The sequence below is a fragment of the Cebus imitator genome, unplaced genomic scaffold, assembly GCF_001604975.1.
Source record: "Cebus imitator isolate Cc_AM_T3 unplaced genomic scaffold, Cebus_imitator-1.0 Scaffold277, whole genome shotgun sequence".
Taxonomy (NCBI): Eukaryota; Metazoa; Chordata; class Mammalia; order Primates; family Cebidae; genus Cebus; species Cebus imitator.
The window spans coordinates 1,113,403-1,129,481 of NW_016107592.1; the positions used below are offsets into that span (position 1 = coordinate 1,113,403).

At 44.6% G+C, this 16,079-nt stretch overlaps 1 protein-coding gene across 1 annotated transcript in view; it reads right to left on the minus strand.

The window, feature by feature from the left end:
• Positions 1-16,079, minus strand: part of EPHB1 (EPH receptor B1) — a 436,567-nt gene that overhangs the window by 139,956 nt on the left and 280,532 nt on the right. The window contains exon 4 of the mRNA XM_017501026.2: positions 6,291-6,446. Coding sequence (XP_017356515.1) covers positions 6,291-6,446 — 156 coding nt within the window. The remainder of the gene's footprint in view (positions 1-6,290; positions 6,447-16,079) is intronic.

The window sequence follows — 16,079 nt, forward strand, 5'->3', positions numbered from 1 at the left end:
ACACACACACACACACACACACACACACACACACATATTCACAACCCCCCTCCCTGCAGCCTTCTAGCCTGGCACATAGGACATTGATGGGGAGGGGAAGGCCCTGTGGTTCCAGTCTATGAGAATTCACCCAATAGCCTTTCTCCCCAGAAGTCATAAAACAGAGGACAGAGGAACATGATCTAACTCTAAAGCAATGTTCTCAGACTCTCACAGCTGTCAGAGTTACTTGGAGGGCTTTTTAAACTATGATAACTTGGCTCCACCTCCAGAGTTTCTCATTCAGTGGCTCCAGGGTGGGGCTGAGAATTTTTATTTTTAGTAAGTTCCTAGGTGACATGGAGGCTGCTTGTCCAGGGACTGCATGTTAAAACCACGGACCTAAAGGAAACCATCAGTGGGGATCTTGTTGAGCATGACCCAGCAGATCCTGGGTCTGAGACCAGAAAGCTTATGAGCTGATGTCCTTACAGACCCACAATGCTTTGATGGCCACCAGACCTGGCTGCAGAAGCCACCTGCAGAGGACATTCTTCTGTTCCTGTCATCCCAAAGCCATTTCCACCCTCTAAGCCCTGTGCACTCTTCTCGATCCACACAGCTTCCTTGGTAAGACCAGGGTTTCATCCCCGGAAATGTCCCACTCTTGGGCAGTCCATCCAAGGGATATGATCCTTGTCCCACAGGGACACTGCCACCCCCACCCCACCACTGTCCTGTGATGGTTGGGATAAAAGAGGGAAATAACTGCCAGCTCTTAAAAAATGAAACATGAGTTTAAAGGAGAGAAATCAGACTATGCAGGAATGGAAGAGGGAAAAGCAGATTCTTACCCTTCTCTATTCAAAGTGGATTCAAAAGTGAGAGTAACAGCCAATTGCCATCATTGCCACGAGGGTTTGCAACATCATTCTCAGAGCTCCCAAATTTTAGCTGTCACTGAGGTCATGGCATTGGAGTCAGACAAACCTGAGTTTTCATCCCAGAGTTTCACTTGCTTTCCATCATTTAATTCTCACAACCTCCTAATTTGAGTTCCGGCATACCCAATTTTAACCAGGAGGAAGCTTGTGTTCCAAAAGGCTAAGTAACTTGCCCCAGGTCTCGCTGTCAGGAGCCAAACTCAAAGCCCCTGCCCCTACCATTCAGCTTCCCTGCCTCTCGGTGTCAGCCAGGAAGGAGGGCAGGGATGGCCTCCAGGGGAACCCCAACAGCCCGACAGGCACTGTGCCCCTCATCTGAGGGGTTGGCAGGTGGGCTCAGGGGACACAGTGATCTCTGGAGCCCCGTTTTCATTCTATTTCTATGATCAAAACTGCAGAGGGAAGTCCATTGCATTTGAAGAAGAAATAAAAGAAACGAGGCAAGCACTAGCTTGCCTCTGTGATCCATCAAAATGTCTACCATGTGAGTGACAGAAAAGGGTCTTTTGTGGTCAGCAATGTAACAAGGTAATTATTTTCAGACCAGTCTTTCTGTATAGTTTTTCACAGACAGCAATTTTATAAGGCATAATTATCTATTTTCACCTGCTTCATAAATTCCTCCTTTCCATTTCGTCCCCCAGTAAACTAGAAATTATTTAAAACAGAAGCCAAGCCCTCCATTGCAGTGCTGGGTTTCACAGTGCTGTGCACCTGTGTGCATTCCTGGCTGCCCCTCTGCCTGGCTGCCCTCACCATGTCTCCCTTGCCATCTGGCCCTCCTGTGGAAGGAAGCCTGTCTCAGTGTGAGGCGTTGCTAGACCTTTGCTGCCTGGGAATGGAAAGCCAGTATTGTGGGCCACTGCTCCTGCCCAGCTTCTCGGCACCTCTCGCATCCAGGGGGAGCGGGCTCAGCAGCTTTTCAGAAGCTCTGCCTGTGCCTCCTTCTGCCTCCCACTGCATGTCAGGCCGTAGGGCAGGGCAGTCACCTTCTCATTTGTTTTCTGCAGAATCTTGAAGGCCAAGGCAACTGTGTGGTTTGGGACCATCCCATGGATTCTGCTGTGATGCTCAGTGATGGCATCAGGCCTGGGCTCCCCCAACAACATCACTTTTATTTTCAGATATCCAACATCCTCTCATGCTGGAAGCTTCAATATCTGCTGCAGTCTTCACACTTTCCAGGGATGTAACCAAAGCAAGTTTTAACATCAATTGAGAGTTTACTATGAACCAGGCACTGTGCCAAGGACTCTACAATACTATTTGGCTGAATCTTCATAATAACTCAGAAAAGCATACATTATTATGAAGCTGTGAGAATAAAATGACAGAATGTAAGAAAGCTAAGAATTATAACAAGGTCACAGAGAAGGTAAGAGACAGAATCAAGATTCAAACTTTTGTCTGTGAAGTGCCAAAGCCCCTCTTCCACCCACTACATGAAATCAACGATTCTATGAGCTTTCCCAGAACCCACTCAAGACTGAGTTGGTTTAGGGATGCCAGGATTCACCAGGGAAACTCAGGGCCTCTGGGCAGTGCCTCAGGAAGCAGTACAGGGAGGAAGGCAGCGGCTTTTTTAGCAGAAGCACAGCAAGCCCAAAGCTCAGAGCTGGTTCCTGTCCATAACCTTCGCAACCCCTCCCTGCTGGTGGGGCTGCACCTTCCCCTTGTCCCCCCCCCCATTGTCTTCTCATCTGAGCCCCTCCCCTTGCTGTCAGTAGCCCTTCCCTGCCATAACTCCTCACTGCAGGTGGTCCCCACTGTCCAGGTAGGCTGTCTTTATTCATGGAGTTTCATGAGCAGGGAGTGGTGAGGAGTCGCTTGTCACCTGCCTCTAGCTATCCCCTAAGCTCCCACCTCATTCCATACATGGCCTAGGTTTGAAGAGGCATCATCTTGGATATGAGCAAGTACTGGAAAGATCTAAAGCTGCAGGTCTGGGTAGAGGTGAAGGGAGAAGAGAGAAGAAGGAAGAAGGGAGCTAGGCATCAAGAGACCAGCAGCAGTGATGTGACTGCAGACTCAGAACACAGAGCTCTCTAAGCCACCCTTCTCTGATGTTACCTGGAGCCCACACCAGCCCCTTTGACACTGCCTTAAGGTGCACCTGCTCCCTGCAGAGTCCACTGACAAAATTCAAGGACAAGGCTGGACACACAGAGATATCTCAGAGGTCAAGGATTGGGGGAGCGGTGGTCCCTGGGTCTCCCAGTAGATTAAAAAGAAAAGAAATAAATGCCTAAACAGGGCTTCAAAAGGTATCATGCATTCTAAATATTTAGATGAAATAAATTAATACCCGTAAAACTACAAAAATACAATGAATATACATGTGCCAGCCTCAAGAGATTAACAGGATTCATTAAAAATATTAATTCTTAGTGCACTATAGGTTTTATAGCCTTGTTAAATGGCACATTTTAAAGTTCTGAAACTCTTTATAAACTTCCCAATACTGCCAGTGAATGACTGTGACTACTGATATAATCCATTTAAAGTCAACAGTGACATGCTAAACCTGAGGCCCCACCAGATTTCCCAGGCTTGGCTTTTGATCTCTCCTCGTATTGACTCCCTCCCTTGTGCCCACAGGACCTGAACACTGTAGATGTCCACTGCCCTGTACATTTCAGAAAGACAAAGCTTTACATGGGTACCCACAGTGCCCACAAGCATCAGGTTGTGCTTGTCTCCTGATGGGATGGATAGAAGACTGAATGTGCAAAGTGAACCAGCACCTGTGCCTTCTCCACCCCAACCAGTGTGTCTCAGGCTGAGCTGGGCCCTTGCATGCCTGCCCTGCTCAACCTGCTGAACCAGCAGGAGCCCCAAGGCTGTAGTACAGGGCTATGCCTTGTCTCAACAACTCCAGATATGCTCCTTGTATCTGAAAAATTATTTACTGTGGTGATGTGCAATGCCTTTTTAAGAGAACAGATGGCACCTCCAATTAGAATGCCTTAAAAGGAAACCCTAATGAGATTATAAAAGCCAACAAATTGACTTTTTCATACAGTACTTTCCTGGCACACAATAAATCAAATATATAATGACGTTCAATAAAATAATAGATTTATTGATAGTTGTTTTTCCTAGCATGGTGTTGCACCTTGGTCCCCCCTGTGGGTCCCTTCACCAAGTGCTTGCCCTTGCAGACCAAGGCAGAGAGCTGGACAATGCTTCTATGAGCTTCTCTCAGGTCTGGCCACCACAGCCACATGTGGCTTTGATTCAGTGATTTCTGGTCTGATCCAAGCATGCTAAAGCCTGCTATATCTGCAGAGTAGGGACATATGAAGGGTGTGGCATCTGTGGTCACACACATAGGCATGTCTAGTAATCAGCTCCACTCTGGGTAAGATTGGGGACACTGTGGTGGGACCATAGGGGGTATATGTAACCCCTGAGCTAACTGGACCAGATTCAGGAGGAAGAAGCCTGTAAGGTATAATTTATAATTTATTATTATTATTATTAAATTTATTGCCAAATTAAGTTTGTCTCCATCAGGAGACAAACACAACCTGACCTGGCACTGTAGGTACCCAGAATGTACATACTGGAAGCTTTGGGAAATTTCTGGTTCCCCTCCCCACCAGGTATTAGTCCTTCTGGTTCCAGTACATCAGATCAGATGGCTAGAAGACAGGCCTTGAGAGAGAGAAGAAAGAGGTGCTATAGCAAGGAGGACAGCACCACATCAACATTATGAGCATTTAGTCATCTGTCTACCTTTCCTCTAGGTGACCATATCCAGGGACAGAGTGAATTTACACGGTGTGTCTGCTGAAGTGGAAGCTGGGAGGCTGAGTCTCCTATTTGCATGGTTGATCTGTAGAGGGAGATTGGCCAGTGAGAGGGGTTTGTGAGCAGGAGTGTAAAGGAATGTTTTGAGGAGGAACACTGTGAGACCCTGGGCATATACTTTGACAATCATGGAGGCTGGTCTTTGGTCTGAACATCCAGGCAGCAGTGATTCAGCATCCTTAAGTGGCATCTAAAGAAGTATGCTTTTCTGGCTCATGGAAGACCCCCAAAGCAACTTCAGAAATCAGTGGAGGAGACAGAACATCAGAAAAACAGGACCTCTGGTCAGCAGAAACAATCATTTTTGTTAATATTAACCCACCAGAGAGAGATCTGTAGAAAATCACTTTACAAGAGGATGATCTTTTCCCCAGTTGAAATCTACACACATTGATTGAACTCAGGAACTTGATCTAGAAGATGCTTTCATTCCTCCTCTTTACTCAGCAAAGGTTACATACACTACAAGGCTAGAATTAAGAAATTCTTCCACTCAGAGTCCAGTCGCTTTTTCTGCTCAACAAACTGAAAGTATGAAATATCCCTCTGTGGCCTTCTGTGCTGGGGATGGATGGAAGGGATTTGATCCAAGGAGGTTTAAGGAAAGGTCCTGCTCACAAGGAGCCAGGCAGTGTTATCCAATACAGAAGAAAGTTCTAAAATATTCGAGGCTAACCTGGAGCACTGACTCCCAAATACAATGGGAATACTGAAAAGAGAGGTCATCCAATTTCCAGGCTGCAGTGCTCACAGGAGTAGGAGCAAGTTGTCTAAAGTACTGTGCAAGGACAGTAGTGATTGTCTCCTCCTACAATTATTGGGGAGAATATTTGGAGAAAAGCACACCCCTCCCATCCCTATCCAGGGAGTATAGCTGCTTTCCCCCATTTTTGGCAGGGAGACTGCTGTTACCTCTACAGTAGATAATGAGAGAGTGGATGTAGCTGATGCATTAGCTCCAGTCCTTAGAATTTATGCCTTGGAGATGCACTCTGTGGTCAGGCCACTGGTCTTGTTATTTGACAGGAGCACAAGTGCTACATCAGACTGGGCATTGGAAGGGACACAAGAAGATGAATATATGGTCCTGGCACACAAAAGTCTTAATTTGGTAACTCAGATAAGTATAGAATAACTGGAAAATTAATAAAATGATGAGAGCTCTGAGGGGAGTCTGGTTACAAATATACAGGAACCCAGCAAAGAGATAGGAGATTCTCAGCTATAGGCACCAGGAGGGACTTCCTAGAAGAAGTGATAATAGATCATGATTTTGCATCCGAAGAACTCTATAGTCTGGCATCTGATGAACAGAAGTTATTTTGCTGGGGTGAGAGTAAGGGGGAAATAAAAAACGTAATCCTCACCCAGTGCTAAGTAGGGAGAAGGGCCCTGAACTCCCAGCACAGGAGTTGCATGTTTCAGCACCATGGCCAGCAATTCTGCTTTGCTCTGCGATCAAAGGCTGATGTCTTCTCTTCCCTGCCCCAGACCCACCACTTGCATTGTCAGGGAACCAAACTCCCCAGCCCAATGCCCTTACTAGACACTTACTAGTGCATGCCACTTCTGGAGGGTCAAAGTCCGCTCGGTAATAACCAGTCCGGCAGGTGCAGATGGGAGATGCCTCTGCAGGGGAGCGGCTGTTGGAGGGGCAGTGGGAGCAGCCTTCAGCTTCCTGGCTGGCCTTGAACATCCCTGCAGGGCAGGCTAGAACACAAAGAGACCATGTGATAATTAATGGAAGTGTGGTAGCCAGAAATTATTTCCTACAACCGGAACACGAGTGTCTTTGTCTCTAAAAAGAACATCAAGATCCCCCTCTTGTACTAAGTGAGCATCTAAGGTTGAGGAAACCCCTATTTAACACTTCCTATTCTTCAAATATCCTTTGTAAAATATACTTCTTGGTACCAATGGCCTCTCTCACTTGAAAAAAATTGATAATTCTTCACTTTCAGGTGTGTCAAGAGATTTGAGAAAACAAATCTAATGTAGCTCAATGTGTAGCTCTGTTCCTGGGACATAAGTGCTCTGTAAATGGTTATTCCCTCCCCTGTATCTACCTGCTTAACATCCAGGGCCTTTCCCTGAGCCACTCACTAAAGGCATCTCATCTTATGATTTAGATAGAGAGGGGTCTTAGGTGACAAAAGACTGGACCTATGGTTTTTCAGTGCCATGTTGCAGCACACATGAGGAAGTATGTGTGGAAATACTATGAGATGTATCAATAAGCTCTTGTTATGAATGATGGTAAAGGGCTGAAATTCATGAGTGATTCTTTAAAACTAAATTAAAGTGATTTCAAGGTTACTGCCTTAACAACATCATTCTCCCTTAATTGCATTTTCATATGCTTTGGGGGGCGGGGCAAGGAAAGGATGACTTTGCAGACAGTGTACCAGGGAGTGTGTCATTCACTTGGTGTCATCTATCATGCACATGGCAGTGGTGAAGGTTGGTAACAATGGATACAGCCTGATCTCCACTGGAGGGGCCCTCATATGTGCAACACATACCCTTAATTTTCTGCGGGATCAGCCTGTAATGAGTCATGTCCTGAAAAGTCTGGCTCCAAGCTGTCCCCTGAGCTTTAACTTTGTCTTATCTATAGACTTTTGGGCCCAGAATCTGGTCTCTTCCTTGCTGATCCCTCGTAAGATTGATCCTGCCCACCCTTCTCCCCTAAGTCCCTTCCCCATCATCTCAGCCCCTACTCTTCCTGTCCTATGAAACCTACTCTGGCTCATCCTTCTTTGAGACTGGGTAAAACTTACTGACTGGTCAACTTGTTTGGCTTTCTTACACAGCTCATGACTTCACTCAACAAACACTTACTGTGCCCCTGCTGAAAACCTGTCCCGGGGAATTCAAGAATAGAGCCTGCCTTCAAGGAGCCCTTGATCCAATGAAGTCATATAAATCTAATACAACGTGAAAGTTGTATAATGGAAGTGCCATTATAATGGTTTCTACTTAGAGAAAGCTCATCTTCTCAAATGTATTGTTCTCTCCTGGAAAGTGCAGAGTATTCTCTAATAATAGCAGTAGCCACCATCTGTTAAGTTGTCTTGTTAAGTGCTTTACATGCATTACTCTATGGGGTAGCTATTATTATCTCCATTTTGCTAATGAGGAAACCGGGACATGGAGAGGTTAAATAAGTTACCAAGGATCACACAGTGGGAAAAATGATAGCGATGACATACACAAAAGCTATTTGAAAAATATCCACTGCTTTTCTGCTAAGACAAGAAGAAAGAATTGTTTCCTATGCTGTGAAAGTTCTCTCACTCCATTGCTCACTTAAGGTGAGGAAAAGGTTTCAGTTTCTCCAGACAGTTGCTGGGTGGGGGCCCACATTGGACAGAAAGGAATCTCCAAAACGTAATGTTCTGGAATGACACAGCCAAATGTGTTCCATGGGGTCACGTTCTTTGGATTGTTAACACCTATGACAAAAGGGTACTGTGGCCAGATATTTTGAAATGGGGATTTCAAAAGTTCATCTCATTCTCTGTTGAGGATTTCTCAGAACTTTTACAAATGCTACGTTTTTTTCACCAATAAACTTTACTTTGCAGAGCATCCCCTGGGATTATGGAAGACACGGGAGTGAATGTTGTTTCCCAGTTTGGGGGAAAAAATGCCAGTTGTGACCCATGTAAAAAGGGGCCACTTACTGACCCATCTCAGCACATTCTAAAGAAACTTAGAAAAAAAGTACTGTTTGGGTCTTTACTAAAGACCCAATAAATAAAACGTGCAAGGGAAAGGCACTAATGACAAACCCAATGTGTCCGAGACTTCGGCTTACTAATCTGTCTTTCCAAGCCCACTCAATATAGTCCCTCCCTCTATTTTTCTTCTGTTCCTTTTCTTCTTTCCATATCTCTTCTTCATCTCCTGCGAGAAACACTTGGCTCTTTTCCTAATCAATCCCCAGCCTTCCTGGCCCTGTTGGTTTCTGCAGCCAGTGAATACAGACAAATCCCAGGCCTGTGCTGCCTGGACCCAGCAGGAGCTCTGTCACCAGAAAGTGGGGGACGGGTAGTGGTGACAACTGAAGCATTCATGGTTGGCCCCTGCCATGCTGTAATTTTCTTAATGTGCCAGTCCAAGAAGAACAAGGTGTTTTTCCTTTCCTTCCAGCATTTAAAAGCCTTCTCACTTTACATTTAATAAGTTAACAGCATAAACAATTGTTCTAATATCCACGAGTGGCGGGGGTGGGGGATGTGGAAAGGTCCCCCTCTGAGGTTTCTGATGGACAACACTAGCTCTGGGTGACTGAGTCTCTGAGCTCCAAGGTTTCCACGAGAGGAGGAAGTGGAGGGGAGGAGGTCCAAGCTGAACATTAAGGAGTGAAGTCTGGTTAAGGAGAGAGGTTCCAGGAGGAGGTCTGATTCCATCCTCCCTGGAGAAACAAGCACTTGGCAGTGGTCAGGCAGTCCTGTGTTCAATTCTTGGCTCTGCTAGCTCCTAGCTGGGTGACCACGGATAAATTATATCATCCCTCAGAGCCTCAATTTTCTCATCTGTATGAAAGGTCTATAAAAAAGAACCACAAACTTCTCACAATAACTACCACAAATCATTAGTAATTAATAAACTCAAATATGAAATGTTGCTGGCATCAGTGTGTGCTAAATAATGCTAACTCCTCTTCACCCCAACTTACCCACTCCCTTTTAAAAAAACAAGGTTTCTCTGCAGGGACTTTTGGAACTCAGGGTCAGAATGCAAGTTTGGAGTCCCAAGGTGGGCAAATAAATCCTGAAACCTGATGAAAGAATGTGTTTCTACATATATTATTTCTGTTTTGTATGATGGGTGAATCATATCTACAAAATATATTTTACATAGAATTACAAAATGTATGAATCTCTTTAATATTCAGATTTTATAACTTAATACTTTAATAAAATCTGTCTAGGTATTCCTTAATCTATAAAAGAAGTACTATTCCTAAATTCATTTATTAAACTTATTTTTTTATTTTTACTTTAAATTCTGGGATATGTGTGCAGAACTTGCAGGTTTGTTACAAAGGTACACATGTGCCTTGGTGGTTCGCTGCACCTATCTAGGTTTTAAGCCCTCAATGCATTAGGTATTGGTCCTAATGCCCTCCCTTCCCTTGTCCTCCATCCCTCGACAGTCCCCAGTATGTGATGTTCCCCTCCCTGTGTCCATGTGTTCTCATTGTTCAACTCCCATTTATGAGTGAGAACATGCGGTGTTTGGTCTTCTGTTACTGTGTTAATTTGCTAAGAATGATGGTTTCCAGTTTCATTCATGCAAAGGACATGAACTCATCCTTTTTATGACTGCATAGTATTCCGCAGTGTATATATGCCACATTTTCTTTATCCAGTCTATCATCAATGGGCGTTTGGGTTGGTTCCAAGTCTTTGCTACTGTAAATAGTGCTGCAATAAGCATACATGTGCATGTGTCTTTATAGTAGAATGGTTTATAATCCTTTGGGCATATGCCCAGTAATTTATTAACTTTAGATTTCTGTGTGTAGACACACTTGAGCTATACTTTCTCATAGAATTCATGCTTTAAACAAGGGTTAAAGTGCCAGGATAATCCACAAAACCTTTTTAACTTATCTTGTATTAGGTGCCACTAATAAGAAACAGAAGTTAACAATATTGTTGTTTTACCAGAAATTTAACAGAGAAAAATAAATAAGAAAACTATGCTGCCTTGAGAAAAAGCAGCTTTAATTTGGGGTGATAAATAAAGCTTCTGGGTGGATTCTGATGAAGAATATTCGGGCCAAGAGAAGCAAAAGCAAATGGCCTTTGGAGCCAGGTCTGTCACTTAACAATGTAAAGCAGCCGGGAGTCACACAGTGCAGAGTGGTGGGGACCCTGGCAGCCTGGAGATGGCTCACCTGCATAAAGACTCTACAATTTCAAACAATAGTAATTAAATGTGGTGGTAGCCTAACCAAACACATCTCAGCACTTTCAGGCAATTTGAGGTAAATAACAGAGTTCTCTGCTTTCATATCATTTCAAAACTCAGGAGTTCCTTTACAGATTTATGGTCAGCACTATTGCTACAGTTGGGATCTCCTCATTCAACAAATATTTATTGAGGATCGCCTCCTAGCCAGGCGCCAGGCTGGAGGAATAGAACAGGGCACCGATGGGGTAGCTGACTTTAGGAAGCTCCCTTCCTGGTGAGGGAGGTGGATGATGTAATGCTGCTTCTGACACAGCAGGATCTGTGCCATGCTTGTGTGGGCACAGGGGACCAGGTGACTGGATGTACACCTTTTGTGGACTCTCCTTATGAGACTCACGAGAAACATTTTGTTACTTTATAAAAGAAGCAATATTCCTTAAGTTCATTTATTAACCTTTTAGATTATAATTTGTAACCACATTTGTGCTATATTTTCTCATAGAATTCATGCTTTAAATAATGGTTAAAAGTGCTATTTCAGGTGGCTCACAATTGTAATCCCAACACTGGGAGGCTGAGGCGAGTGAATCACCTGAGGTCAGAAGTTTGAGACCAGTTTGGCCAACATGGTGAAACCCTGCCTCTACTAAAAATACAAAAAAAAAAAAAAAATAGCTGGGAGTGGTGGCACATGCCTGTAATCCCACCTGCTTGGGAGGCTGAGGTAGGAGAATCGTTTGAACCCAGGAGGCAGAGGTTGCAGTGAGCAGAGATTAGACCATTGCACTCCAGCCTGGGCAACAGAGCGAGACTCCATCTCAAAAAAAAAAAAAAAAAAGTCCCATTTCTTGGTACTTGGCAATGATTAAACAGTTTCTTGTGATCACTAGGAGGCAAAATTCAGAAGGAGAGGAAAAGATAAAGGGAGAAGAATAGAGGTGGAGGAATAGGAGAAGTAGGAAGGGAAATTAGATCAGAAACTGCCCAGCATTGGATTTCAGGAGGAGGTTTCATTCTATTCCAGGAGGTGGGCAGAAAGAGAAGAACCACCTGCACCTGTGTATTTGCATTAAGACCTTTGTCAGTGGGACACTGTAACTTGGAGGGCTGGACGTTTTTAACACCAGTGAAGCCTACAATAATTGCCTTGTTTCCTTAAGAGAAGGGGGTTTGGTTTCCTCCATTGTAAGTGACTAAAGTTCAGACACAAGGCCTAGAAACCTGCATAGCCAAGGCTTTTGGATGGCACCCCTCTCCCCATCCCCCTACACATCTCTTTCACCACCCCCAACTTCAGAAAAGGGGAGGAGACAAGATCTGAGCACCCCATGCCTAAACGTATGGTATGTATATTTTCCATTCAACAGACAAAACACATTTGTCTCCCTGTTCAAGGGATGGATACACATCATCTCTGGCTGGTATCCAGAAGGTCACCTTGAAACACCCACCCAACTTCTCAGCACCTCAACGACGTAGCAAATTACCTGCTTCTTACAATGCTCTTGAGACACCCCTCTCCTCCCTTCCCTGCATGTGGACTTCCAGTGACACTGAGTTCATCACCTACAGTACTATTACTTTATAAAGAAACAGATTAAGTGTCTCATAAACAGTGCAGTGATTGAGATAATGGAAAGCGCTTCTTGTCCCCATCTGCAGCATCAGGTTATGAAGCATTTCCAAGGAGCCAGGAAGAGGAAATTAATAGAAGCAAGAGGGAATAACCACTTTCATGCAATTTCCTCAGGAGATAGTGGACCATCTAATCTTTATTGGAGCCCTTTAACCTGTCACTCAGCACTCACCAGAGCCTCTTTAGCGCTCAGAATTTTTCTTGATATCAAAGGAAGATAAAATGAAAACCTCAAAACATTATTTTATAATTTTCAGATATGGAGGGTGCATATTACCTCTGCCCCTCCCCCTCTCAAATGAGGCCTCAAAGACATTTTTATGCAGCATAAATGTGGGAGAGCTTAACTATTCTCAGTGCATGGTTGAGGGGGTCAGAGCTACACCGCAGGGAGGAAGTCTCTCCTTGCATTTTAAATGTGATTCTTCCCTCCACCGCCACCTTCTGTCCTTGCTCTTTCTTTTTAATAATCTGATTACTTCTTCTGATCTATTTTTTTCCCCAAATGAGTTTGCAAAGGTTCATGCCAATGAATATTCATCCCCTGCTTAAGAACCGGGGGCCTTTTTTTCAAGGCAGGTGCAGCTCAGCAGCTGGCTCAGGGAAGCCAGCCTGCCTCATGGGGCAACAGGGAGAGGGGCAAGGCACATGCTTCTGGCTAGGAAGAAAGAGGCTCACAGCCCAGAGCTCATTGCTTCTAAAACCTCCCCTTCCTTTATCTTACACTTTGGTCTCGCTCTGTAAGAGAGGCAGAAGAGCCTCTCTCAGCAGCGGCTAAGAACTGTGTGATAGGTGTGGTGTCAGCGGGCAAGAAATTCCTGTGGGTCATGCAAACAGCTCTGCATAGCTGCTTCCATAGGTCTTGTGGCCCCACACTGGGCCACTACTTGAAGTCAGTTCTGTGGCCAAATGCCTATATCACCTTCATATTACTGGTGGCTGACCCCATTGGTTCCTGGCTCTGAAATTTCAGGCCTGGTGAGACTCCCTGGAAGGAGTGGCATGAGGCCTCTGCACTGGGATTCCTCTGTCTGTTCTCAAAAGCAGTCTTTGCTTTCCCAGAATGAGTTTTCCTGAACAGCCCCAGGACATTCCATTGGGACTTAAAGCCTATGGGAGCTCCCATTTCCCCTTATATTCATGGCAATGTGTTGAGAAAACCGATGGCAAAGAAACATTTCCCAAGCATGCATGCATCCATCCATCCATCCATCCGTCCATCCATCCATCCATCCATTCTTCCATCCATCCATCCAACCGTCTATTCATCAAATGTACTAGTTTGAAAGCTCTCTGACGGCTGACACTAGGTGTTGTCAACTTTGTACTTCCCTTTCCCCAGCACTTAGCACAAACCTTACACATAGGCATACATATTCTATGGCTAGTCAAATAGATGTTCACTGAAGTACAGCTGTGATAAGACCAAAAGATAAAAAGCTGTGATTATAATAGTAATAACAACAACAAATATGACCTTAATATTAGAAAATGTGGATTTTCTACAAAGTTTGGATTTTTCTTTTTTTTTTCTTTTTTTTGAGACAGGGTCTTGCTCTATTGCCCAGACTGGAGTGCAATGGTGTGATCTTGGCTCACCACAATGTCTGCCTCCCAGGCTCAAGCAATTCTCCTCCCTTAGCCTCCCAAGTAGCTGGGATTACAGGCATGTACCACTACTGCCTGGCTAATTTTTATATTTTTAGTAGAGATGGGGTTTCACCATGTTGGCCAGGCTGGTCTTGAACTCCTGGCCTCAAGTGATCCAAATGCCTTGGCTTCCCAAAGTGCTGGGATTACTGTTGTGAGCCACTGCACCCAGCCAAAGTATGGATTCTTATAGTTTCCTAGGAGAGTTATTTGACATGTATTAAGAGCTTCAACATGTTGAAAGCTTTGATTCAACAATTTTATTTCTAAAAACTTATAAAAAAAGCAAGCAGGGGTAGAAACAATTTATATTCATTGATGTTCATCACAGTGTTATTTATAATGGGGAAGAAAGAAGAGAGAAAGGGGGAGGGAAGAACTTAAAAGTCCAATAATAAGGTATTGACTAAATTATGCAACATTCATATAATGGAATACTGCACAACCATTAAAATTGTGACTTGGAAAAATATTTTAAAAGTGTGATCTAAAACGATAGAGTATGACACTATGAACTGCATTTTACATACACACACATACAAACCTATCATACTCAGCAAAATGGAAAATAAAATCTGGGAATGGTGACAATAATTATTATTATGTTTCTGTACTTTCTCAATGTTTTGCATTGCAGACACATGACTTTTAGTAATCAAATAATTTCTCATTCAGTACATTTTAAAATCTTGCAGAGGACAACTTCCAATTCTAAGGGGCTGAGCTGAGCAGAACAGGTCAGGGTGAAGCGTTTACGAATAAAATTTCTACAGCAGAGGTGGAGATGCTCTGTGCCAGAGGTCTTCAGAGGAAGGGGAGAGCGGGTTGCCATTGGAAGGCTGCCTAGTGGAGTTCGTTCGTGCACAGGACCTCAAAGGATGGGTAAAAGTTGGCACAGAGAGAGGATGGAAGGATGAGGGAAAGGGAAAAGATTGTACCAAGACTCAGAGAGAGCAGGAGCCCTAGCTTACCTGGGGAAACTTTGAGGGTAGTTGTAGAAGTTGCCAAGAATACAAAGCATTTATGGGGGCCGTGGAGGGGGGACGGCTGGAGCACATTTACTTCTACATCAACCTGGGCACTTGGAGCCAAATGGGTCTCCAGTTCTCACCTCCCTGGGCCTGCTGCCAGCTGTAATGGCCTGTGCAGAGGGACACTTAGCTGTGTCATACACTTGTATCACTCATGGTGACACTTGCTGAAATTGATGAATGCTACAGGCACCATGACATGGAAGAGACTATAACTTACTGTGCTATAAGCTGTTCAGACAGCAGTAGCAGTAGCCATAGCAAGCCTGGAATGCATCCACATGGATGTTGTTATAAAGAGGTGGGCCAGGGTGGGGGTGCTTTGCCTTGATAAAACAGGGAGATCACTGGTCAGGACTGAAGGGTGACAAACAGAAGAGCAGTGTCTCAAGGGAAGAGGGACAGATACTCAGGTTCTGATGGCAGCCTGTTCCCAGAGTGCAGCCAGGGCCATCAAAGCCAGGGTCCTCTCCAGTTGTAGGAGGCTGTGCTGGGCATCAGTTTCTCTCAGAAGTGAGTCCAGGGCTGGATCCTACAATCCTGGTCTAAGGTCAATGATTAGGGAGTGGGAATAGCCATAAAGCAAGCCCAGGCATTTTGTAATGATCTAGGCCAGTGGTTCTCAAATTGGTTTCCAGATGAGCAATGTTATGGACTGAAAGTCACCCCTCCAAAAAATCATACATTGAAGCCTAATTCCGAATGTAATTTTTTTTTTTTTTTTTTTTAACAGAGTCTTGCTCTGTCACCCAGGCTGGAGTCCAGCGGCATGATCTTGGCTCACTGCAACCTCTGCCTCCCAGGTTCAAGTGATTCTCTTGCTTCAGCCTCCTGAGTAGCTGGAACTACAGGCATGTGCCACCACACCTGGCTGATTTTTTGTGTTTTTAGTAGAGATGGGGTTTCACCATGTTAGGCAGGACGGTCTCGATCTCCTGACTTCGTGATTCGCCCACCTCGGCCTCCCAAAGTGCTGGGATTACAGGCATGAGCCACCATGCTGGGCCTGGAATGTGATATTATTCTGAGGTGAGAGCTCTGGGGAGTATTAAGTCATGAGAATGGAGCCCTCATAAATGGGATTAATAGCCTAATAAG